At 46.7% G+C, this 25,106-nt stretch overlaps 1 protein-coding gene across 2 annotated transcripts; it reads right to left on the bottom strand.

Moving 5' to 3' along the window:
• Nucleotides 1-389: 389 nt before the first annotated feature.
• On the bottom strand, nt 390-23,282 carry SPP2 (secreted phosphoprotein 2). Of its 2 annotated transcripts, none has more exons than XM_038574260.1 (8): nt 23,095-23,282; nt 22,870-22,994; nt 16,166-16,288; nt 14,919-15,026; nt 10,141-10,195; nt 9,353-9,403; nt 6,627-6,724; nt 390-502 (listed from the first exon to the last, which is right to left on the bottom strand). In XM_038574260.1, exons 1-7 carry the CDS (start codon nt 23,159-23,161, stop codon nt 6,654-6,656), a joined length of 600 nt encoding a protein of 199 aa, XP_038430188.1. In that variant the 5' UTR covers nt 23,162-23,282; the 3' UTR covers nt 390-502; nt 6,627-6,653. The 2 variants fall into 2 exon arrangements, with proteins under 2 accessions (XP_038430188.1, XP_038430189.1); XM_038574261.1 differs by having other exon boundaries at nt 398-499.
• Nucleotides 23,283-25,106: the final 1,824 nt, after the last annotated feature.

The raw sequence follows: 25,106 nt of genomic DNA, 5'->3' as shown, positions 1-25,106 counted from the left end.
TGCTTGGACAGAAAGCTGGCTTTGCTATAGCGATGCCCTGGACTGAGAAGTCTAGAGAAAAAGAATCCACAGAGGCATTTTGGTGGTGGGGAGGGGACTGCCTTTCATCCCTAAATCACCAGGTGCTTTTTTTTTTATTAAAAGAAGTCACAAAAGGAAAGACACTCGACACCAAGCTGCGTGGACTGATGGTCTTTTTAAGAATAAGGAACTACAATCATTGCGTTTTGATCTAAAACAGTCATGTGACATAATTATGCTAAGAATGGCCGCTTTGTGAGTCCTTAGCTCCTAAAATCCTTAGGTAGTAATAATCTCTTCATGTCACTGCTTCTTATCTAAAAATTTAATAGTTACGCCTATTTTTTTTTTAAAAATCAGGCAATGGAAAAAGAGGAAGAGTAAAACATTTATTAAGGACTGGAACCAATCAAAAGAAAAATCACATAATTCAGAGAGTATCTTTCTTCACTGGAACTTCTATTCTTTCCGATGCATTCTGCTGTTAAAGGAGAGAAGCAGAGGGATTAGACTCTGTGGCACACATTCCACATTCTTGCTATGGAGACACAAGACCCAGCACTCCTGGGTGTATTCAAAGGGAATCCAAGATGGTGCTAAAGACTGGAGCAACTCCACAAAGCAGCCAGCGCCTTGGGCAAAGAAAAGAGGTGAAGGATACCTGCAGGGGGAAGGGGAGGTCGCCCCAGAAAGGAAACTCAACTTTTAAAAAAGGAAGAGCCAGAGAGCTCCTGAGGTAAAGCTGTAGCCAGGAGGGAGGGGGCCACCCAAGCCAGAAAAGGGGGAGACAGGCCTCAGCTACAGACATCTGAGGGCATGGGGCTGAAGGTGGGAGCATTCACTAATTCAGTCATTCATACATTCATCTGTCCAATAAACAGGTATGCGTTAAATATTGGGGGGGTACAAAGATAAATAAGGTGTAGCCTCAATCTAAAGAAGGAAGGAAGGGAAGAAATCACCAACCATAGAGAATCCAGAAGGGACTAGGGTACAGTAAGTATAATTCCAGGGATACTTGAGTGCAGGGGTTCCTGGAGGAGACTCATGAGCTAGACCCCGGAGACAAGCTGGGGGCAGAGTGCTGGAGCGCAGCAGCAGGGGCTGGGGATGGAGGGCAGAGCCAGACTGGGGGCCTGAGGGAACAACCAGCCCTGCGACTCTTCCACTTGATGTGGAGGCAGAGAGAAGCAGGGGCTGCAGACCCAGACCACACCACTGTACCGAGGGCCCGATTTCTCACGTCCTTCACCATCAGGGAGCTGAGACTCCACCCCACGCCCACCCGTGTTAGCATAACTCTGGGGACACGTGGAGGTGATGCTGAGGGGAACAAGGTGAGACCATCGGGAAGATGGTGACCACGCCAGGCTAGCAGAGGGACAGAGCTGGGACACTCTTCAGAGGAAGACAGCAGAATGCAGTGACTGGGCAGGTGAAGGCAGGGAGGAGACCCGAGAGGACTCTGGTAAGATCTGGGTAACCAGGTGGATGAGTTGGTTACAAGAGGAAGACTAGTCCTGAAGAGAATTCCGGATTGAGCATGTGGCAGCAAACCCAGATGGAGGCATCTGCTGTGCTATTGGTTATGGGGCTAAGGCACAGCAGGGGAGTGCCTGGGCTCACCTGGGAAAGAGGAGATGCAGAGGCAGAGCCAAGGCTGGAGTCCCAGGGACCACAACCATCTGGGGAGCAGGAGGGAGAAGAGAGATCCATGCAGAACAGAGAGAAGGGTTGGCTGAGAGGAGAGCCAGGAGAGGAGCACCAAATGCAGCCACCAAGTTCGGTGGGCAAAGGGAAGGCACCAGGAGGTACCAGGGCAAAGGCTGGGGGTGCCAGGAGACGGATAGAGAGCAGGCCAGAGCCAGTGGAAAGAGGTCCTTGGATGCAGCAGTGCAGACACCGCTTCTTTCAAGCCAGGTGGAAAGGGAACACGACAGTCAAGACGAGGTGAGGATGAAGGAGGAGTGGGGACCATTGCTCAGTTGACCTTCAGTATTTGCAGAAATCTGCCAACTGGCTAACATCCCTTGGTCACCCCCAAACCAATGCTCCTGCTGGTTTTGCATCCATTCTCAGACATGCTCTGGGTGGCAAAAAGCTAGTCCCCCAACGTGCATGGTGCCAGCCAAGGTCAAACAAGGTGACTCTCTGCCTCCTTATTTCAGCTCCTGTCGTAAACAAGTGTCCTTCTTGAAGACCATTTAGGGCCACTGTTTGGGCATTTCTGTGCTTTTTTGTTGGTGATTTTGCTGTTTATAATGGCCCGGAGTGCTGAAGTGCTGTCTCGTGGTGCTGTGCCTCGTGGAGAATACGTGTGTTCGAGGAGTGTGGTCCGGGCATGGGTTATAGTGCCATTGGCCGTGAGTTCAACATGAATCAATAGTGGATGTTATACATGGTGCCTTTAAACAGAAACACACATAAAACAAGGCCGTGCACTGACCGGTTGACAAAAAGTGACCAGAGGCTCCTGGGAGCCTAACCCTGTACTTCTCACAGAAACAATAGTTCAGTATTTGCTAATTCGGTGCTGGCAGCAACGCTGCAGATCACAACTACCATGATACTGAGGATGGACTGTCCCTGGTGGAGTAATTGTCAGGTGTGCACAGTGAATGAGCGACAGAGTGTAAGTGGACAGAGACCCACACAGCCTGCTTTCCACCTCCAGGGCCTTGGCTGGAGGTGGCAGTTGTGGGAGACCATGATAAGAAGTTGTCATTCATGGGTCTGACACTCATATATGGAAATCTCTCAGCCAGCTCACTTAGGGGCCCAAGTCACAGGGTCACCCCTCCCACCTTGCTGATGATGGGTATATGTTAACCCTTCCAGGCAACTAGTCTTTGCCTTCCAGCTGCTGCCTGCCTAGCTTCACCCAACACATGACAGATGTATCTTAAATAATCCTTGGGCTTTGGGGGGGCCTGGGTGGTTCAGTTGGTTAAGTGTCTGCCTTCAGCTCAGGTCATGGTCTCAGGGTCCTGGGATCGAGTCCTGCGTCGGGCTCTTGCTCAGTGGGCAGTCTGCTTCTCCCTCTGCCTCTGCCCCTCCCCCCTCTCTCAAATAAATAAATAAAATCTTTAAAAAATAATAATAATCCTTGGGCTTTTGCCCTTTCATGCAGTTTCTTAAGCATGGAGATACTGACGTGAGAGAGAGTGTCGCAGGTCAGGGAAGGAGACACACAGACATCAGTAGCTAAGTTCCCAGTCTCAACACCACCTCCAAGAGTAAGAGCCCCTGAGCCCCCTACTTCTCCATCTACTAAGCAGAGGAAATAATGACAGAGCTTTATATGAGTTGCTGCAAGATTTATAAAAGGCAGTGCCCGTAAAGGGCCCAGGCACCCTCCAGAGTTCCGCTCTTCCCTGGTGCAGCACAAAATCATGAGACTGACCCTTCTCAGCAGTCACCTGGCCACGGCAGGCCTCACTAGCAACGGCCTGCTTCGCTGCTCTGGGCCAGAGAGTTTCAGGGGTCCACACGAATCGACACTGCAGCGTAATGGAAAAAGCCTTGCTCACGCCGCTGTGGCTTGGGTGCCCTCCGTGTGGTTTGTGGCCACCCGGTCACTGCACAATTAAAGAGCGTGAACTATTCCAGCCAAAAAGATCAAGCAAGTGTTGGACACTCAGATCCCTAACAGCGTGAGATGTGGGCCCTGATTTTCACGGCCCCTATTTTAATAGAGTAGCAAATGAGGAAGAGTGCCAAAGCTCGTGTTTAAACATTGCCTTTTGCTCTCTATGCCTGTGAATGAAATGATTTTCTGGTCACCTGAAAGAATCCTAGAACAGTGTGCATTAAATCACAAAAACACTCAGCCCCTGTCAGGGAGCCTCTGAGGGTGTCGTGCTCCCTTGAACCAAAGCCTCTGCCTTCAGGGAGCTCCACACCGGAAAAATGTCATTCACAGCTTGAAAGTCATCATTCTGATTTGAGTCATGCATGTGTCCCTTCCTTCCTTCCAACCTGACCGAACCCTTATTATGTTCTAGACAATGTTCTCAACTTTATGGGAGTAAACTAAGAAAATGAATAAGAATGACAAGGCCCTGGACCCCCAAGGTCGAGGACTAGCAGGGACCAAAGTAAGGACAAAAATAATAATAAGACTTTGGAGGACGTGAGACTGGAGTGCTAGCTCAGAGCTCGTGATGGCAGCGCAGGCTCAGAGCCAGGTCCACTGATTCCAGACCCTGTGCTGGCCTTCCCAAGCTCGTTTTGGGAAACTAGGAAATTTGGAGCCCAGTGGGGAAATCTGAAGGTCGGGGGGAGGGAGGTGGCAGGGACAGAACTAGGACTTATGTCAAAGTCAATGTCCAGAGGAGGGTGGCAGTGTTGAGCCTTTCATGGCCGCTGCCTTTAAAGAGACATTTGGTTGGCAATCCATTTTGTTAAAGAAAGCAAATCAAGAATTTATATTGTCATACGTGTATGTGTATACGCCCAATAGAATCGTATTATCAGTAAATGAAATGCAGCCAGTTCATTGAGAATTCTATTTTGCCCCCCCCCCCGAGAATGCTCTGTAAAGCAAAAGGAAATGATTTAAATTTATAAAAAAGGAATACGATGAGTCCATTTCTTCATAATGAGTAGTTTCTAGATCTCCATATGAAGCTGGTGTTTATTTTTAGGAGGCACATAGATTAAAAAGAAAACCTACCATTTGCATCTTTCATCCAATACAGCCTCACTGGTAAATTTTCCTTCTATTTTAGTAAAATGTCAGTTGACTTTTTTCAAATTCCAGTGGTTAAAAATTAATTATACTATGCTTAACTGATTTAAAAAAAATAATAACAGTCTCGGGAACCTAAAGGGAAGGATTCCACCATCCACTCAAAAATACTTGCTGAGTGCGTGCTGTGTGCCAGTCTCTGTATGGGGCACTAGGAGACGGAAGCAGGTGACATGCCCTGTGCCTTGGGTCTAGAGAGTCTGGTGTAGCCCGGTGGGGCAGAGAGAAGATGAACAGGGGGCTCGTCAGGGGGCTCTGTGATGAGGACTATCAGAAAGGGGTCAGAGTAGATGTCCCATAGGAAGTGACACTGCACTGAGGCCTGGCTGGTAGGAGGGATTAGCAGGTGGCTGTTCCATGCAGAAGTCACAGCGGGTTGAGTTGTGAGCATCTCAGTACTGCCGGAGCTCAAGGCTGAAGCCAACTTGGAGAAATGGGCAGGGGCCAGATCCCCAAGGCCTTTGTGGGCCATGCTAAGGAGCTCGGACTTCATCCTGAAGGTGTACAGTGTCATGTAAACTAAAATCTGTGAAGGCTCAAGCTTTGTTATTAACGTGTGTGTGTGTGTGTGTGCGCGTGTGTAAAAATGAATCATGTGCATTGAATCAATGTCTATAATTGCATCTGAAGATTCTTTTTAAGTGTCTCCTTCCTGATGTCCCCTTACTACTTGGGAGTCTTTAAAAAGACTTAGCTACATCTGCTCCAATCCCTAGTATCTGGGAATTTCTATACTTGGTGGTACTCAGTGAGGACTTGGTAAACCAGGGCTCAGTCTTCAGCTCCCCACCACACTGGGAGTAACTAGGCTGCTCTTCCTCTTGGCTTGGTGTCTGCCTTTTGCACACCTCTGCTTTATCCCCAATGAAGCGAGCATTAAGAGACTTATGTGGAAAGATCAGAGACTCCTCTGTGTTTCAAGATAAGTCCAAGGACAGCATGCAAGGTAGACAACATAAGATCAGGACCTGGGGAAAGAATGCATGGACCGGTCAGGGGTGATGGTAATGAAATGATTGGCCAATGCCAGAGAGAAAGCGTGGCCATGGTCAATGAGGCCACATCCTGTGGATGTCAGGAGAAGAGAAAAGGTAAAGAAGAGTCAATGCTGCTCTAAAATTTTGAGCTAGAGAAAATTAGGTGGATGGCAACACCCTCAATTAAGAAAAGGGGTTGAAGAGGGGGCTGGGTGGGTTCCAGGAGGTCATGGGTACCCATAGCAATTGCATCCAGTGGGCCTAGGTCTCCGGACAAAGCATGGTAAGAGATGTGTGCTCAGAAGTAGTTGCAGATCATTGATGAAGTCAGGCAAGTGGGAGAGAGGACAGAGCCGTCTACTGAAGGAGGAGAGCGTGGGCTAAGGACATAGCACAGATGGTCACGGGTATTTAAAGCATTGATCGAGGAAAGGAAGGCAGACCCGATTTTGTGGATCTCAGGGCTGAAAGTCAAGGGTGCAGAAAGAGGACTGTGAATGGGAGGTGAGCAGGGTGGGGCAGCATCCGAAGGCCATGACTGCGTGGAGAGGCTCAGCACACAGGGCAGGAGGAGGGCAGTTGCTGGGATGGGGGTGCAGCAAAGGAGGGCCTGTTCCGTCTGTCTGCTCTTCAACTGGACACTTGATCATGGCAGTGGTGACAAACAGAAAAGCCACAGGAGAAAGCTAGAGGAGCGTGGGATGGGGGAGATGACGGAGGGACGGTGTCTGAGAGGAGACCAGGCGGTGGGAAGGCAAGCGAACACAGGAGCTGAGCGGCAGAGAAAGACATCCGGGGGCACGAGGGCAGCAGTGCCAAGGTGCTCACTCCAAGAAGCTCTGATTTCCAAATACACAATTTTAACTGTGTCCCCTTACCTCAAGGCCGTTACTCAAAGCCACTGTTTATTCCTGAAGTCTGTGCCACCTGTTCGGGTCCCCTCGATTCCCGGGAGGTAAGATCCTTCTCAGGTTCTCTATAGATAGAAGGACATATAGGCTCTATCATTCACACCAAGGTCTGAGACAAGGTGGACCCCACAACTATGAACAGTGGGCAGAGGTGTGATTGGCACCACCAGGCCCACGCTGCTGAGACATCCCCGAGAACACGACAGCTCTGTCTTCCTTACCTGGCTCTCCCTCACTCTCCCTTGCATGGTGTCGCAGCTGAACCCATGCTTATTTCTCTCTACGTGTGATCTGTCCCAGCCACTACTATAAGCCTCAAGAGCAGGGATGGTCACATCCGTCTTTCAGTCCTCCATGAGATCTGCCCAGTGCTTGCCACACACATTTGGTGAAATAAATTAAATTGTGGTCTTCAAAGCAGTCTCTAAGATGGCTGCAGAGCTGCATCCATGATGTTCTCAAGGCCCAAAATGTTTTTAAAATTCAGCTCTGGAATTACCTTCTGAGCCATATAAAAAGGATCCATCACATTAGTTAAAATTTTTTTTAAAGATTTCATTTATTTGTTCATGAGAGACACACAGAAAGAGAGAGAGAGAGAGAGAGGCAGAGACACAGGCAGAAGGAAAAGCAGGCTCCCTGTGGGGAGCCCAATGTGGGACTCGATCCCAGGACCCCGGGATCACACCCTGAGCCAAAGGCAGATGCTCAACCACTGAGCCACCCAGGTGCCCCCAATCACATTAATTTATATCCATAAAATATTTTGGGTCCCAAATGGTATTTTTCCAATGCAGTAGCCAGCCTCCAAGATGGCCTCCTGGTATTCACACTCAGGTATTCCCCTCCCACACTGGGCCAGAGTGGATCTGTCGACTAATAAAATACCTAGAAGTGATTATATACAAATTCCAAAATTAGGTAACAAAAGTCCGTGTCTTCTGTCTTGGGTGCTCTGTGGCTTGCTCATTCTCCCCCTCTGTCTCTGATCATTATCTCCAGGGGAAGCCAGTTGTCATATTTTGAGGACGCTCAGACAACCCTATGGATAGGCCTACAAGGAGTGAAGCCCTCAGTCCAAGAGCCCATGAAGAGCTGAGGCCTGCCAACAAACACATGACTGATCTTGGAAGTGGATCTTTCAGACCCAGACAATCCTTCAAATGAGATCACAGCCCCAGACAACATCTTACCTGCAACCTTGTAAGAGACTCTGAGTCAGAACCACTTGGCTAAGCGGCCTGTGGGTTCCTGACCTTCAGAAACTGTACTGTAACAAACACGTATTGTTTTAAACTGCTAAGTTTTGGGATAATTTGACACACAGCAGTATACAACTAATTCACCCAAGTTGGTTATTAATCTGATTAATCACATTTATTTTGGCTGTTTCCAAAATCAAATCCAAGGACAAGAATTTTCCTCCACTACAGCAATTCAAAAGAATGGGCCATAGATTCTGAAGGCAATGTCAAAAAGGAAGCATTCAAAAAATTATCCTCAGCAATGGTCACACTGTTTGAATGAATATATGTTCTCCCAAAGCAATAACCCAGAGAGTGTCTAAAACCTTTTTGTTTAGAATCAAGCCTCAGGGGATACCCGGGTGGCTCAGTTGGTTAAGTATCCGACTCATGGTTTTGGTTGAGGTCATGATCTCAGGGTAGTGAGATAGAGCCCTGCATCTGGCTCTGGGCTCAGCTCAGAGTCTGCTTAGGAATCTTTTTCTGTCCCTCCCCCTGCTCTCTCTGTCTCTCTCTCTCTCTCTCAAATAAATAAATAAAATCTTTTAAAAAAATAAATTAAAAAATAAAAATAATAAATCAAGCTTCACATGGTAAGCCCCAGCACTTCAAATAAATTGCAGTATGCTTAGTGAGGACCAAACATTGAGCTCAGTGAAATATTAATATCTGTGTTATTCTTTTTAATGAAGAACTCCCAAATAGGGTGAAATTCACAAGTCTTCGGGAAGACAGCACTGGCAAAAACAAAAGCTGGAGAGTCGGACAGGCCTGTATCAAAGTCCTATCTCGGCCAATCACTACCTGGATCCAAGTCCCACGTAGGCAGTATAGCCTTGGACATACTACAGAAACTCACTAAGGCTCAGTCTGCTCATCTGCAAAATGGGAAGGAACATAGTGCTGCCTCACAAGATGGTTGTGAACAGAAAGCTGCGCCAAGCAATTAGCACGAGTAACTGTTTTGCATATGCAGTTAGAATTGTTTGTCTCTTTTCTTGAAGCAGGTCATACAACACCTGGTTCGCAGATCTATCCTGAAGATTAAATGAGAGCAAAACTGGTATGTAAGAGGGAGGAACTGCAAGAACCGTTAATTCATCTGCTGGTCCCAAAGGACCGCTGAGGGTAGGAAGGCAAAGAGGGGTTCGAGAGAGTTTGAGCTTTTTCAGAAAACGCCCCACAACGAGGCAAGAGGAAAAGTCAGGTCTGATATCCTGAGCCAGAGTTGCCATTTTGATTCCTGCTAACTTTTTAATGAGTTGTGATGCCTCAGGTTTACCTTTTTAGTGACTTGCAAAGCAAGCTTATGCAGTACTGTTCTTTTCATTTTCATTTCAAATATTTTGCATTTCAGGGGTTAATCTACTATGAAATGGTTTCAGCCACGTCTGGCTTGATCCGAGAAGCATCTGTTGGTGTCAAATGGAAGAAAGTAGGACCACTTACCAACTGACCGTTCACGGAATTGTTCACTTCTGGGTTTTTCAGAAATGAGACCTGTAATGCAGGAATAGTCATAAGACAAGACCCCTCTCCCCACTTCCAGAATGTTTTGTGAGTTTATTATTGATGCCTCAAATATGCCTCTGAAGCAAGGAAGCAGTGAAAGATCATCAAATAGTTTTGCTGCCATCAGCACCAATAGGAAAAAGCCCCAGAAAAGTAAAAATGGCTCCTAACCCACTGGACCCTATCCCAACCCCACTTCAAATGTAAAGAACAGAGGTTCCTCTGTCCCCCAGCCAAGCCCCTTAAAGGGATGGTCACCTCTCATCACATGGTTGGAGGGTTACAGAATTCAACCTCAATCAATTAGATGAGCTTTAGTCCAGACCGTCCAGCCACACATTATCGCACACTTGGGTCCTGGAAGTTGGGCTGTGCACCCAGGACAAAACAACCCTGTTTGAGTTAGGGGACTCTCTCAACGTGTGGTCCAACATCTGCCCTGTTTATTTCACAGATGGGGCCATTGGATGGACTCATGTATGGAAAATCTCTGGATAGAAAAGAATAGAAAAGGATAGCGAAGAATAGAAAAGGATAGTATCTTTATTGCCTAGTGGTAAGAAAGGAGCAAAAATAAAGAGAATGTTCATTTTCTAGAATTACTATAACTGTTCACAGGTTACGTATCGATGTTTCCAGTTTTAAATGACTCACTAACAGAGCCTCGCTATGAAGCTGTTTCAAGAAAAAGAAAAAAACATTAAAAAGAACAGATCTCAACTCACCAAGTAGGTAGTTGTTTCTCCATTGAGAGGATCCCAATACGTCCCCCAAAAACATCTAAATCAACGTAGGTGTCGGAATGAATCAGCACATGAAAAGAGAGAAGAAAGAGACACTATAAAAAATGCAAATATCATCTGGAGGACTCTGACGCATTACATAATTCATTGTTAATGAAATAAGTACAATTTATTTTATTAAATAACTTTATGTGATGTCAAATGTGTGCCTAAGGAAACATATGGGAAGAGCAACTTACCTGAAATTTAAATTGCCTGAAAAGCTTTCTACTAGACTCAGAATGTGCTCCCAAATACTGGGGACCAGAAAGATGGAACCTTTTAGGCGGACTTGTAAATAGACTGCATTTAGATCAGATGTAGAGGTTTCCTGCCATGAAGTTCTCAGACTGTGTTCAGTTTGGAAAAGGCATCAGAAAGCCACTGAAAGCCCGCAGAACAACCTAAGTCCACACAAAAACTCACACAAGAATATTCACTGCATCATTATTTATAACAGCCAAAAAGTGGAAGTAACCCAAATGTTACAACCAATGAATGGATCGATCAAAAATAGTATATACCTACAAACAATCTAATTCAACACTAAAAAGGAACAAAGTACCAATACATCTTACAACAGGTGTGAACCTCCAAAACATGATTCTTAGGGAGGTAAGTCGGTCACAGAAGGACACATACCGTGTAATTCCATTTATATCGAAACGGCCAGAAGAGGCAAATCCATAGACCCAGAAAGTAGATGAGTGGTTGCTGGGGGCTGGGGGAATGGGGAACACAGAATGACGACTCATGGGGATGAGGTTTCTTTTCAAGGTGATGAAAATGTTCTGGATTTAGAATGTGGTGCTGGTTGTACAACCTTATGACTATACTAAAAACCGCTGATTTGGACACACTGTCAGGGTGAGTTGTGTACTATGTAGATTAAACTCAATAAAGGTGTAATTTTAAGAAGGTGGGGGTTGGGGGGACCCATGACCAAAGAGCCAGGAGTCATGTCAAGAGGTATCTCCAGGGGAGCTAGAGAGGAATGCTCCCTTTTCCGCCTAAGTTTAGAGGACTTGAACCTGGACCACCTTGTGACCTTGCTTCCTGCTACAAGGTGAAAGCTCATCTGCAGTAAGAGAAGGAGAAGATGGGGGCAAGGGAGACAGAAGAGGGTGGGAGGGGAGGGGAAGAGGGAGGGGGGAGAAATTAACATGGCACAGGTGGTGTTGAAATTTCCTAAAATTAACTGGTTCATGAGGCCAACTCTTCCCCGTCCTTTCTGCGAATGTGATCCAGGGACTTATCCCATTTGGGCTTAAGAGACTTGTAGTTGAACTTCTTCTTCTTCTTTTTTTTTAATATTTTATGTATTTATCTGACAGAGAGCAGCAGGCAAAGGGAGAGGGAGAAACAGACTCCCCGCTGAGCAGACAGCCCAATGCGGGACTGGATCCCCAGGACCCTGGGATCATGACCAGAGCCGAAGGCAGGCACTCAACCGACTGAGCCACCCAAGCGGCCCAGTAGTTGAATTTCTATCACTGGAAGTGGAACACAGCAAGTGAACCCAATGCCTATCAGCTCCCTTCCCCTGAGCTCAGAATTCCGTGTTAGTGACTCTTCCTCAGTTTTGCCTTTGGACTGTTTCTAGGTCTCTTAGCTGAAGCCTTGGCCAAATCTCATCGCATCTACTCCAAATCAGGGTTTGTCAAAAGTCAAGCTCAGGGACGTCTGGGTGGCTCAGAGGTTAAGCGTCTGCCTTTGGCTCAGGGTGTGATCCTGGAGACCCGGGATGGAGTTCCACATCGGGCTCCCTGCATGGAGCCTGCTTCTCCCTCTGCCTGTGTCTCTGTCTCTCTGTCTCTCTCTCTCTCTCTCTCATGAATAAATAAATAAAATCTTAAAAAACAAAAAAAAAGGCAAGTTCACTGGTCAACCTATAGGTGTTAGCGTCACGCTCTGGACAGGACAAAACAGGGAAGTGGTTGACCTTGTGCTCCTCTGCAGTCCGGTGCCCTTTATTATCTCCATACTTCACTTTCAAAATTAGCACAAATGATAGAAACTACCTGCAACACAACTATGCATTTGGTTAAAGAGAGAAGAATATTAGCAAATTTAGAAACATGTATTTTCTCAAATTTCCTTGCAGCTTTTATCCTTTTTAAAATCATGTAAAGGGGAAATCCAAACTTCTTACATTTGGTAGTTTCTCAAATCATATCCTTACAAGGTGTTTTCCATTTGATCAAAGTCCTTATTCTTCATATTTTGGATTTTTGGTCTTATCCTCCATGGCTCACACCTTTCTTCACATTATGTTCCTTTCCCTGGAAATTTTGCTATTACCTACATATGTTTTTCAAATGATCTTCCTTTTCATTACTCCAGAATTTTTTTTTCGGTTTTATTTCTTCTATTTCCTACTTCCAACAATGATTTACTTGTTTGATGACTAAATTCATCCTAGTCTATTCTCTTTTATGTTTGTAATATCACTGCTTATTTCACCAAAAATGGTTAACAGCTGTTTTCCACTTTTTTTCTGTTTCATATAAGAAATCTATTTCAGAGTTTCCAGGAATTACTTGAAATCTCCATCTGCTTTCTTCTTCTTCCTTTGAATCACAGAATTCTTTAATTTAAGGAATTCTTTTTTTTAATTGGCTCATAATTCTTTATAATTTCCTAATCTTTGAGGAACATCCACCTGAGAGTTTCTTTTAAAGTATGGTCTGTTTCAAGGGCCAATTTGACTTAGTGTCAGAGTCTTCTTACAAAACTTGGAAAAAAAGTGCATAGTCCTCACTATGCAATGAGAAAGTTGCAACAGATCTGTGGGTTGTGTGATCAGAATCAGCTTCCCAAATAAGAGATGGAAGAGGGGTTAAATGGGGGGGAGGGCAGTTACTGAATTCAGTTCAATGTGTTAAAGGTCATAGAAAGAACTAGAATCCATTTCTCAACACTATGTTAGCATTCCCTCTCACCTGTCCCGCCAGCCTCCTAGAGCCCCCACCTGCTCTTTGCCATCAATAGGCCTATTGACACTGGGGTGAAGCCAGAGATCCTAGACTTGACCCCAGAGGTCCGTCCTGACTTCCTCTCCATATCAACCTTATGCCTCTGTCCCCATTTTGCTCATTGCCGCCATAACGACTTCTATCCATTCCCACCCAACCAGCTTCTCTTGCATTTCAGGGACCTCCCTCCTAATCCCCGAGTGCTTAGGATCACTTTGCCTCCCTTCCCTAAACACCTGTCCTCTTTGTTGATGGAAGTTCTTGATGTGAACGTCAGTTCCCCCAGGGACACTCTCCTGTGCCCGGGCGATATTTTGTCCTCTTGATATGTGCCCCCAAATGCTTATCCTGGAGTCAAGGCTGCCCCTGCTGGATGGATCCCCCACCCCGCCCCACTGGTCTGCAAACTCCATGAGGGCTAGCATTGTTTGTCCCTGTCCCCACTGTCTCCCTGGCTGTTCCCATATAAGTCACAAAATCAATATGAACAAAGAGTTTGTGAAATGCTGTGCTTAGTTCTTGTCATTTCTGGATTAGCAGGGCCACAGGCATGTGAGTGTGTCAGCGTGGAAACACATCTGACTTCTTAGGTGCTTCAGTGGAGTCCAGAAAAGGAGGCCCTTCATATTTGCCCAAACACCCAGGAACTAGATCCTGAAACCATGGCTCCCTGGAAAGCCCAGAATTGGGGCTTCCCTGTGGATTGATCCTCAAAGGTCTCCAGCATGCTCGAGATCAATCGAACATTTCTGTGGAGAAAATCCCAATACCTAGGCTTAGTCATCCTGCACCTGTCAAATTGTTCCCTCTCATGGGCACTCCTAGCCATTAGCTGCTTCACATCCTGATCCTACAATGGATTTCCATGCGAAATATTTAAGCTGCGTGGATGTTCATACTATGGGAACATTAATTTTTATGTATAATTCTTGAAACTGTATGATTCTTTACTCTTAATGTAATTTTCACCTACAGAATGAAATCTTGAAAAACTGAAAAAAATGTGCATAGAGAAAGATCATGGTGGGACAGATCCAGCTGTCCCACGGTAGAAATATTTTAAAACACCAGTCAAGAATGTTATCCCATTTCGAATAAGTAATATAACAATTATATTCATGCCTAGTTGGAGTCAAGAGGTTTGATAGGAGGTTTCCTCATATCATATTCTTGAGCCTCTCTTCCTCCATTCTCTAATATTCATTGAACAAGCATTTCAGTGCAATTGGGGTGGGGTGAGCCATGTCCTGCCATTCACCAAGCATCTCTTGTAGACCAGATCTTCCTTGTCTATCAACATATTCAATTCTCTCAACACTCTGAAGTGGCTTTTACTCCTGGCGTCTCACACGAAGAGGCATCAGATCGTGGCGTTAAGTGCCCTGACCTAGACTGCAGAGCTGCTAAATGGCTTTGAACTCCAGTCCGACAAAAATGCTTCTCCCCCTTCCCTCCACTAAACCACAGTGCCAGGGATTTGCATACTTAGACCTAAAACTTTTAAGATTTGCTAATTGTTGCTGTAAGTGCTCTGTTTCCAAATCTCTGGGAAACAAGGACAGAGGTGGGAAAAGAGAGAGAGAAAAGAGGTTGGAGAAGTAGGGGAGGCTCCAGCCGAATAAGCAGAGCTGTGCTCGCCCCTGCCTGGAGATGTTCCCGAGACTCTGTCCCAGCGGTCTGCTTGTCACAGACCTACACAGACCCTACCAGGTGCTGTCCCGGAGGACACCAAGCCCCTGGTCCTACCTCTTCGCTGCTGTTAGACTCCGAGCTGGAGGACCATTGGCAGCGAACCCACACGTCTTGCACCTGCTCCGCCACCACCCGCACGGTGCTTCTGCAAACAGCTGCCGGCTGGAAAAGAAAACGGTGAGTTCCCTCCTCAGCAGCTCATGGAAAGCGTTAGGACCTATCTGAGAGATCAAGTGATAGTGTAAGTCCTGGAAGAATGATGCAAACAGGCATTTCATGTTTCCAAAATGAACATTTCTCGAGACCAAAGCTGAAACAAACGAAACATTTAAAAAAGATGTGTTAGGCATTTGGCACATCATGAGTCCCCCAGGAGAGCAACCATTCTCTCCAGGAGCAGGGAGCCAGCGGCCCTGAAGCTTCCCAGTGGAACAAAAGGAAGTGGGGAGAACCCAAAGGACTTTCATCTCCTCTCCTTTGACCTCAGGCTTCCTTAAGAACATTCGCTGTGACCCTTGGGTTTGAGTCCTTCCCAAAACAGTCCCAGAGAAAAGTCTTATGAAACAAGTAGCAAAACAAAGGCTTCCTTTTCCAGAATTTTACACTGTTGGGAAGGGACCCTGGCCTAACGTAACTCAAGTAACAAGCCGATAAAGAACAGAACCCTGAGAACGCATGCAGCTGAACAGAATCATCCTGGAGAGCAAGTGCTGGCTTGGTGCTGGCCTGCTCCGCCCGACTCTTGCCCGTGGGTGTGAACCCAGTGGCGGCCCATGTTCTGGTCACCAGGATACAAGGGTGAACACACCGAGGTCCTGACCCCTTGGAGTCCGAGCCCATCAAGGGGGCGGGGGACAGATATTATACAACAGTCAACTGCAAAATAAGTCAACTACAAAATAATGCAACTCATGCCAGGAACACAGTTGGTGTTGTAGATTCTTTTAAAACATGTCTGGAATTTGCCTTTGGGGGTTGGCCTCTTTGTATTCACCTTGCCTGGAACCATCATTATATTCACTTCAAAGAGCAGAAAACTGAGGTCACAGGGTTTAAATAATTTGCCAGGATCACTCAAGACCCCCCTGGACTCCGTAGCCCAAGACCTCAACCATGGAGCCACACCGCCCCTGCCCAGGGAACACAGTATGGACACAGCTGGTGCCTCCCAGTGTGGCTGGATGCCAGGCAAGGGCCAAGCTCTCCGTATGACTCAGAACAACTCCAGGTCATGGAAGAAGCAAGAATTGAGGCCCTTGTTGTGTTAGTTTCTGCGCTATGGCATTTCCTGCCACGCTTACCGAGTAGTAGCCCCTTTGGAAGTCACAGGTTGCGGGGTCTTCTCCGGAATCTCGCCTGCATGTTGTCTCCCGAATGCCAAACTCCAGGTCCATGTTCACGCTGTCCTGATCCAGAACATACACCTTCACAAAAACAAAGCATCAGTTTGCCCTGGGGAGCCTCTGAAGTCTACAATGCTACGAGGGTTTCTCCCTGAATCCTTCGGGGTGGAAGCTCTAAGTGGCCTCAGCAATCCCCTGTGCCACCCCCTCAGTCCGAGACCAGAGGAAGAGGTGCTATTCCAAAGGCACATGGTACTTCATTTAAAAAATGCAACCAGAACTCAGATGTCTGAGCTGCAAGGTCGACGTCACTCCTGATGACTTACAATAGATCATCATGATTCAGAGATTCCGGTTTTGCAAATCTGCCTATTCATTGAAATTTATTCATAATCCCCCAAATCAACGCTCAGGCTTCCTTTGCAGTCATGCTTACAGTGGTGAAAAACTTGAGTTGCCCCATGCACACATTCCCAGCTGAGACCAGACAGGGCAGCGCTCCGCCGTCCAGCCTCCGCTGTCGTACTGTAGACAAGTGTCATGTTCATGGTTTAGTTTGGACCATGTTTTCCTCATTTTTTTTTCTTGGTGATTTTGCTGTTTAAAATGGCCCCCAGGGCAGCCCGGGTGGCTCAGTGGTTTAGCGCCGCCTTCAGCCCAGGGTGTGATCCTGGAGACCCGGGATCGAGTCCCACGTCGGGCTCCCTGCATGGAGCCTGCTTCTCCCTCTGCCTGGGTCTCTGCCTCTCTCTCCCTCTCTGTGTTTCTCATGAATAAATAAATAAAATCTTTAAAAAATTAAAATAAAATAAAATGGCCTCCAAGTGTAAGTCCTAGAGTGCTGTCCATGCTCCTTAGAACAGAGGGCTCAGATGTGCCACAGGAGCAATAGTTGTATGTACTAATTTAGTGTGCATTCTGACGTTATAGGACATAACCACCACAAATAATGATAATCAACTATGTGTATCTTCAAGGATCATTTTCCTAAAAGAATGCCCCATAATTTCTTAATAATCAATAAGAAATTAACAGAACTACCCAGTCCTGCTTCCTGTTTGATCAGCTGTGATCCATGAATGAGCTCACACAATTGTCTATTCCTTTCCACCAAGGCTGGGATATGAAGGGAAACCCCCAAGCTTCATGATGAATCTGTGATGCTCTAATGACACGCCCACAGTGTGTCCTACCCCCAAGCCAGAGCAGGGAAGATTCCATGCAGCTTAGATTCCTGCTTAGATTACAGACAGCCACACAGTAAACACCTTAGAGAAAACTAAGCAAAGTTGTTCTAGAGGTTATGATGTTTTGGAGGAAGAGACAACATGATAGTGGCTGGGGGGGAGTCAGGAGGAGGAAGTACCTACTGCAGAGAAAGTGCCAGAGAAATCCTCCAGAGGGAGAAATATTTTCCCCTGAGGCTTATAGAATGGGAAAGAGCCCATTATGTGTGGAAAAAGCAGTGCCAATGTCCTGGGGCAGAACAAGTCCAGCTATTGTGTCTCCAGCAAAATGAACAAGAGGGGAACCGGACACCATGAAGTACAAGAGATGGGGTGTGTCAGGTCATTTATGGTCCTGTCACCCATGGAAGTATTTAGATTTCATTCTCATTGCAATGGGAAATTCCCAGAAGGATTTAAGAGCTGAGACATGAATCACCACAGCAGCTGCAGAGACCACACTGGGGCGGGAACAAGAAGGCAGCAGGGAAGCGAGACGGGAGCTGCCTTGGCCCAGTACCCGACCACATTCCCGGCCCCCAAACTCTCCTCCCTTTCAGTTATTGAACCCACCTTGTGACAAAGCTGATGCATTTAACTGACTTCCCAGGGAGGACAGGGTGGAGAGAACCCTGGGAGAGCACAGGCCGCTCACACGTAGGGAAGAAAGGGTACAGGCAAAACACTGTGTTTGGAAATAAGTGGCAAACTCCAAGCCTGGGATGCGGCGGAGTGGGGGGGGCCTTCGTGTCTCCTCCTAACCCTGGGCGAGGCGTGCTTATAGAAGTCGTGTTTCCTGGAAAAAAGTCAGACTAAAAATTCTACCTTGACAATATTTATTACCTCTTTATTCATAATTTTGAAATAGTGGGTAATAAATCTGAGTCTCATTAAAAAAAATAAAATAAAATAAAGCCCTCTTCTGCTGAAGCATGTGGTTGGGGCTCTCCACCCAGGTCCTGCTTAGGCAGTTTCCCTTAAAGCTGTCAGATGAGAGCAAATTAGCAACACAGAAGCTTGGTTAAAAAGAGGAAAATGTGGGATTTTTTTTGAGTACAGATAATTTTATTGAACCATGAGATGAGTTTGCAACATTTTTTTTTTTTTTTTTTTTTTGTATCTTTAAGCACTTGTAAGCACTCAGTTCAGGAGAAGGAGAAAAGCCTAATGGTTTTGCTTCCTCATCTGAACTCACTTTCAACCAGCCTAACTCCACCCTGTGTTTGGAAAAGGTGGGCCAACCTCAATATTCAAGGATAAGGAATCAACTAGAGAAAATCCCAAACCCAGTATTGTTGCTGAAGTCAATTGCCGAATTTTATGAAACTCTGCTCTTGTTTTTCTTTAAAAAAAATATTTTATACCAAAATATGAAAAGGATCCAAAAAGGCCTTCTCTGGGATCCCTGGGTGGCGCAGCGGTTTGGCGCCTGCCTTTGACCCAGGGCGCGATCCTGGAGACCCGGGATCGAATCCCACGTCGGGGTCCCGGGGCATGGAGCCTGCTTCTCCCTCTGCCTATGTCTCTGCCTCTCTTTCTCTCTCTGTGACTATCATAAATAAATAAAACTTAAAAAAAAAAAAAAAAAGGCCTTCTCCCACACACTCACAGTGGGTGTCTCAGAGGAATGGATAATAGATAGTACTTTTGGGGTTTTTTTTTTTCTCTTGTTATATATATACATATATATATATATATATATATATATATATATATATAGTTATATTGTTATATTTTCTGACTTTTCATAACAAGAGTATTTTGATGTTTTATTCCAAAAAGAAATACAAATATATAAGCAATAAAAATTTTAAAAACCCCATTGCAATTCCTTTTGGTGATTATTATGGTTCATTTTATGTGTCAAACTTGACCAGGCCATGGTGCTGAGATAGTCGGTCAGACCCTCTGGGTATTTCTTAGAAGGTGTTTTTTTGGATAGGACTAACATTTAAATCAGCGGATTTGAGTGAAGCAGATCATCCTCCTTAATGTGGGTGGGCCTCGCCCAATCAGTTGAAGGCCTGGAGAGCACAGACTGTCTCTTTCCTGAGAAGGAAGAAATTCCACCAGCAAGCGGCCTTCGGATGTGAAGGGCAACCTCAGCTCTTTTCTGGACCTCCAACCAGCCAGCCCACCCTGCAGATTTTGTATTTACCAGACCTCCACATGGTGTAAGCCGATGCTTTACAATAAATGTCTCTCACTCATTCATTCTCCTTTTCCCCCTCCCCCATCTCCCCTTCTCTCTTTCTCTCTCTCTCTCTCTTTCTCTCTTTCATCACACCCCCCCACACACACACTACTGGTTCTGCTCTGGAGAAGTCTGATGAGCACGGCAATCATTTAGGTTTTTCAAACTAATCCTTACGATTGGACAAAAATTAAAGATCAAGTCCAGCTGGTTAAGAATAATTTAGAAAGCCAGACAGTAAAAAAAAAAAAAGCGAAGATGACAGTAAAAATGGGCAGAAGGGGACACACACATACAAAGGATCCCCAACCTTCCGTGGCTTTGCCTCTGGCTGTCCCGGAACCCAGCGGCCCCCACCCTCCCTGCACCCAGGCCAGGCTCACCTGCACCCCCACAGCTGCCTGCTCCCTAAGGTCACTGTCTCGGCTTCCTCCCTAGCACCCCGCTCCCCACGGCAGCTACACAGACCTTGTCCAAATACAAAGATCTCCCTGCACTTTCATGTTTGTTCCATTGTCCTTAACACAGTCCTCAGGATCCTCAGTCATGCCCTGGGCATGTCCACCTCAGGTCCCAACTCAGACCCCACTCTCCGACCTCACTTGGCCCAAACCCGACTCTCTCTCTCAAGGCCTTTGGTCCTTCGGGTCCCCCCGGGGGTCTCCTCACAGCTGGAAGTTCTTGTCATTGACTGAGTCAGGCCGGAATATAGCGGCCTCCCCAGAGGCTTGGGCCTCCACTGACAGTTGCCCCGGCCCAGTCCATCCATCATCCCCTCTCCTGTTCCGTCCTCCCCACAGCACTCCCCACTCTCTGAAACCAACTTCGTTTGTTTGTGTGGTTGTGCACCCCATCCTCCTGTCTTTCCTCCTCTCCCTCTGTCTCTGCCCCCCTTCCTCTCTCCCCAGAAGGACGGACCTCTGTCCTCTTCTCTTCCTCCTCCCAGCACAGGGCCTGTGTCCACCTTTCCTTGCCACACCTGTGTCCTGAGGGAAGAATCTGAGCGAGCCCCGAGGCAGTGTCAGAGCAAGGAAACCATCACTGCTGAAGTCACATGGTCTTGTCCTCTTCTGTCTTTTTTTGAACTTGGGGCGCAAGAGATAAGTCATTTAAAATGCATTGCAAGAGTATTTGATCCAGGGGGGCCTGGGTGGCTCAGCTAGTTAAGCATCTGCCTTCAGCTCATGTCATGACCTTGGGGTCCTGGGTTTGAGCCCCATACCGGGCTCCCTGCTCAGCGGGGAGTCTGCTTCTCCCTCTCCCTCCCACTGCTCATGCTCTCTCCCACTCTCTCTCTCTCAAATAAATAAATAAAATCTTAAAAAAAAAATCCAGATCCATTTGGTAAAACTTAGTGGTTCTTAACCCCAACTGCCTTGGGTAGCTCAGCTGGTTAAGCGTCTGCCTTCAGCTCAAGTCATGAATGACCAGGAGAACACTGAAGAATACAGCCCTGACCCCTGTAGACCGAGACATTAGTAGTCGACCATCCCTCCTGGACATCAGTAGCTCCGGGTCTCAGGGACACTGATGTGCAACAGGTCCAGAGCTGCTGGGCTCCAGGATCAAACTTAGGAATAAAGTAGCAGGGCCTGGCTCTCCTCCCTGAGTCCACTGACCGGATCCCTGAACCTCCTGCATGTGTATGGGCACGACTTATTTCCTTTGGACATATTCCTAGAAGTGAAGCTATGAGATCAAAAATTATAAATATTTGCTATATCTTATTGCTCAACACACTTAGTCATTAGAGCAAAGCAGATTCCCAGCTCGAAGAGCAGCATCCAGGAGGCAGAGGCATCTCCTGCGAGTGAGCTCATGAAGGATCACACGCACACACGTAACAGAGCTGATTGGCAGGTGCACGTGTGTCTGGGCTCAGGTGTCCGATACAAGCTGGTACACAGGCCCGGATGAGCCCTGGGCGGCTGGGCCTGCTGCTAGCCCATCTCCACAGGCCACATTTCCATGACCCGGCCTCACATTCTTGTTCACTTTATTAACCACTAACTTTCTTCTGTCGTGAGTCTTAGCTAGATTACGGGTGGACTTAAAACTGTTCATCTGTGAGCTCAGCAAGAGGATGGTGATCCCCTCCTGCCACAAGCGGATTTCACAAAATGCAAAAGATGGAGGCCAATACAGCCAATAAGCAAAAAGCGGGTTCTTTATTCCGATGTTGTGCTCTTCTGGAGGAATGTCACTTGGCAGCTGATATACCTCCCGGTGCCCCCCGAATCACGATGTCAGTGCCAAGCGACCCCGCCCTGGCCGAGACAGCCTGCTCCTGGGCTGGACCCCCAGCTAAAACACAGCCCATCATCTTCATGACCTATGGCCCAATTAGAAAAGACAACTGAGGGGTGCTCGGGTGGCTCAGTCAGTTGAGCGTCCGACTCTTGGTTTCGGCTCAGGTCACAATCCCAGGGTTGTGAGATCAAGTCCTGTGTTGGGCTCCACATTCACTGAGGATTTTCTGTCTCCCTCTTCCTCTACCCCTCCTGTAACCCATGGCCTGGCTGCATGGAGCTGCATGGAGCTCTCATGTATGCGACCTGTGACTTTACAGAACTTCTCCCACCTCCCATCTTAGCACCCACTAGCCCAGGGGAATGTCTATTCCTACTGCTAGACGGTAGGCCGTGAAGTCACCTGCGGATGGAGGAGGGGAAGGTGACTTGCTGTCCAGCCTTCTCATTTCCTCTGAAGCCGATCTCTGCATTTCTTTCTTCTTCACCAATCACAGACTGAATCATTGGGAAACCAAGAAAATTCATGTTTTCCTCATTTCCCCAAGCTAACGGGAAACAGACCATTACCAAAATTGACAAAGGAAGGTGGGATTTCTTGGGCTTAAAAGCCAGAATTTATTGCCCTAAGTATGAGGAGCAGGGCAGCTGAAATTGAAAAAGCCTCATTTCTAATAAACAAGCTCTTAATAAAACATCTCAAGAAGAACCACAGGGACCTTGGATACAGAAGGAGGACACACCAAGGGCGACATCTGGAAATAGGAAGCCAGGCCAGAGGGGAAAAGCTCCAGAAGAATCCTGCATCCAAAGTGGCTTTGGACAATAAGTGTTATTCAATTCTTCCTCTGTCAGAAAACAGTACAAAAGAGAGGACTAGCTCTTATCTTTTTAAAGTGGAAACATTTTTAAAGTGTACCCAACAGATCAACAAATCAATGAATAACGGAGAGCAGTATACATCAGAATCAAGAAGGTAGAGCATGCACTTACTCTTTTTACTGAGCTTCGGAACGCCCGAAACAGATACGGGCTCAGAGACTGGGAGTTCACTTTTGCCACAGAGGCACTGAGGGCTTCCCGCAGGGAGGACGGGTCATAGTCGTACACGGGAAAACCTGAACACGCAAGCACACAGGGACACAGTGAGACAAGGCCCGCAGGCCAGGACAGCGCCCCAGCATTAGGGGCAGGGGGCCGAGTCCTTGAGTCCCTTACCTGCGCAAGATGGGAAATGCGCTCCAAGAACAAACATGATCAGTATCTTCACCACCATCTTCTCCATTCTGGGAAGAATGATCTCAATTCAGAGGCAGCGAGATGATCTCTATGCTCTTGGGGGTGACAAGTCCTCCTGAAAGCAGCTCCTTCTCAAATGTGACCTGGCTTGCTCTCGCCGACTGGAGCTTAAACAGAAACAATTGATCCCAGAGTCAATATTTACTGCTGGCTCTTCCTGTGGAAAGGTTCCAGTTCGAGGCTACTTTTGAAGTTTTGACCTCAATTTGGGACTTTAGCCCACGGGGAAGACATCAAGAGGCTCGAGGACTCTGTGTGCGCTGTTTGTTTTTCACTATTTTAATTTCATCCACATGTACTGCTTATTTCTCTTTATTTTAATGGCCTGTTCGGAAGCGGAGGGGAGATGTAATCTAATTTTTAACAAAACCGTGAATTTTAAACTGTTGTCTATTTAGCTCTCCCTCGTGCTCCTAAAGTCCTCACAGTTGACTGTGTATGGAAATTGTGTGGTTATTTCAAGATACTTTGGGACGTTATGACAGAGAAGGAGATAATTTCGTATATAGGACCTAGATAGGTCAAGCAAGTACACGTGTTGTGACACAGCCTCCTGTTGACCAGTCTTCTCTGCTGATGGACATTTTTGCACTTCAGTGGGATGATAAGAACCCAATGTAGCTGGTAAATATTAAAAAGGAGAGACACTTTGTAGTAAATAGTGTGTGTTATGAGCAGGTCACTGTGTTCTCATCCTTCAGATTCATGAAGGAGAAGCTATATTGTGCTGTGGCTCAAAAGGACTTTAGCCTGGAATGTTGGCTCCATGCTCATCAAGTGTCTACCCTTGGGCATGGTGCTTAGCGCGCCTCAACTTTCTCATCTATAAAATGGGCATAATTGGTTAAGCTATAAAGTGTGTTATTAATCGGAGTTCTCCAGAGAAACAGAGCTGACAGGGTGTTTAGAGAGATATACAGACAGAGAGAGACAATGACAGAGTGAAAGAGAGAGGGAGAGAGAGATTTGTCTTAAGGAATTGGCTCACACCATGGTGGAGGATGGCAAGTCCAGAATCCTCAAAGTGGGCCAACAGACAGGAGACCCAAGGAAGGCTGCAGCTCAGTGCAGAGGCAGTGTGCTGGCACAATTCCTTCCTGCTCAGGGAAGGTCAGTTTCTGTCTATTGATGCCTTCAACTTATTGTACAAGGCCCACCCACATTCTAGAGACTAATCTGCTTTACTCAAAGTCTGTTGACTTAAATGTTCATCTCATTTGAAAATACCTCCAGAGAAACAACCAGAAAAAATGTCCGACCTAGTATCTGGGCACCAAGTCCAAGCTGACTCATAAAATTAACCATCACATAAGGATTAAATCACTAACACTTGGAAGAGCCCTTGACCAATTAATTGCTCAATAAATGGCAACTGCTAGTAAGAATGCAAATCAATACATACGTTCTCGCATCTGTTTGTAGAAGGCAACAGGTCCAGTAAATATCTTAAATGAACGAATGATCTAGCTCACCCTACTTAAGGCAAGTATGAGTGCCAACAAGGGGGAGCTTATGTTGCTGCAAGAGTTCTTGGAGGTTCACTCATCCCTCCTGACCTCACTCCCAGGTGGGTGTGTGTCTGAACTGGGCCTGGATGGAAGCAGAAGGCCCCACAGGGGAGAAGGGAACTGGGGTCAGGAAGAAAGAGTAGAAAGGAGACCTCTGGGAAGGGGACTACTTCATGTATCAGGGACATAGTGTAGGGCAGGATGTTGGTCAGAGGCAGGCCAGCCGTTGTTACCCACAAGAAGGATGAGGAGGAGACACTGGGTAGATTTACCACCACCGCTGTGCTCTACCGGAAGTGCGGTATGCAAGTATTAAATTAATGCTACCACATGAGGCAACTCGATTAATCAAAATATTGCCTCTGTTTTGCCTGCCCTCTGCACAAAGGGTCAAAATCATGCTTCTGATGACTTCACATACTG

This window comes from Canis lupus, chromosome 25, assembly GCF_011100685.1.
Source record: "Canis lupus familiaris isolate Mischka breed German Shepherd chromosome 25, alternate assembly UU_Cfam_GSD_1.0, whole genome shotgun sequence".
Classification (NCBI taxonomy): Eukaryota; Metazoa; Chordata; class Mammalia; order Carnivora; family Canidae; genus Canis; species Canis lupus.
Note: the sequence above shows the minus strand (reverse complement) of the source record. Positions and strands in the feature narration are given on the sequence as shown.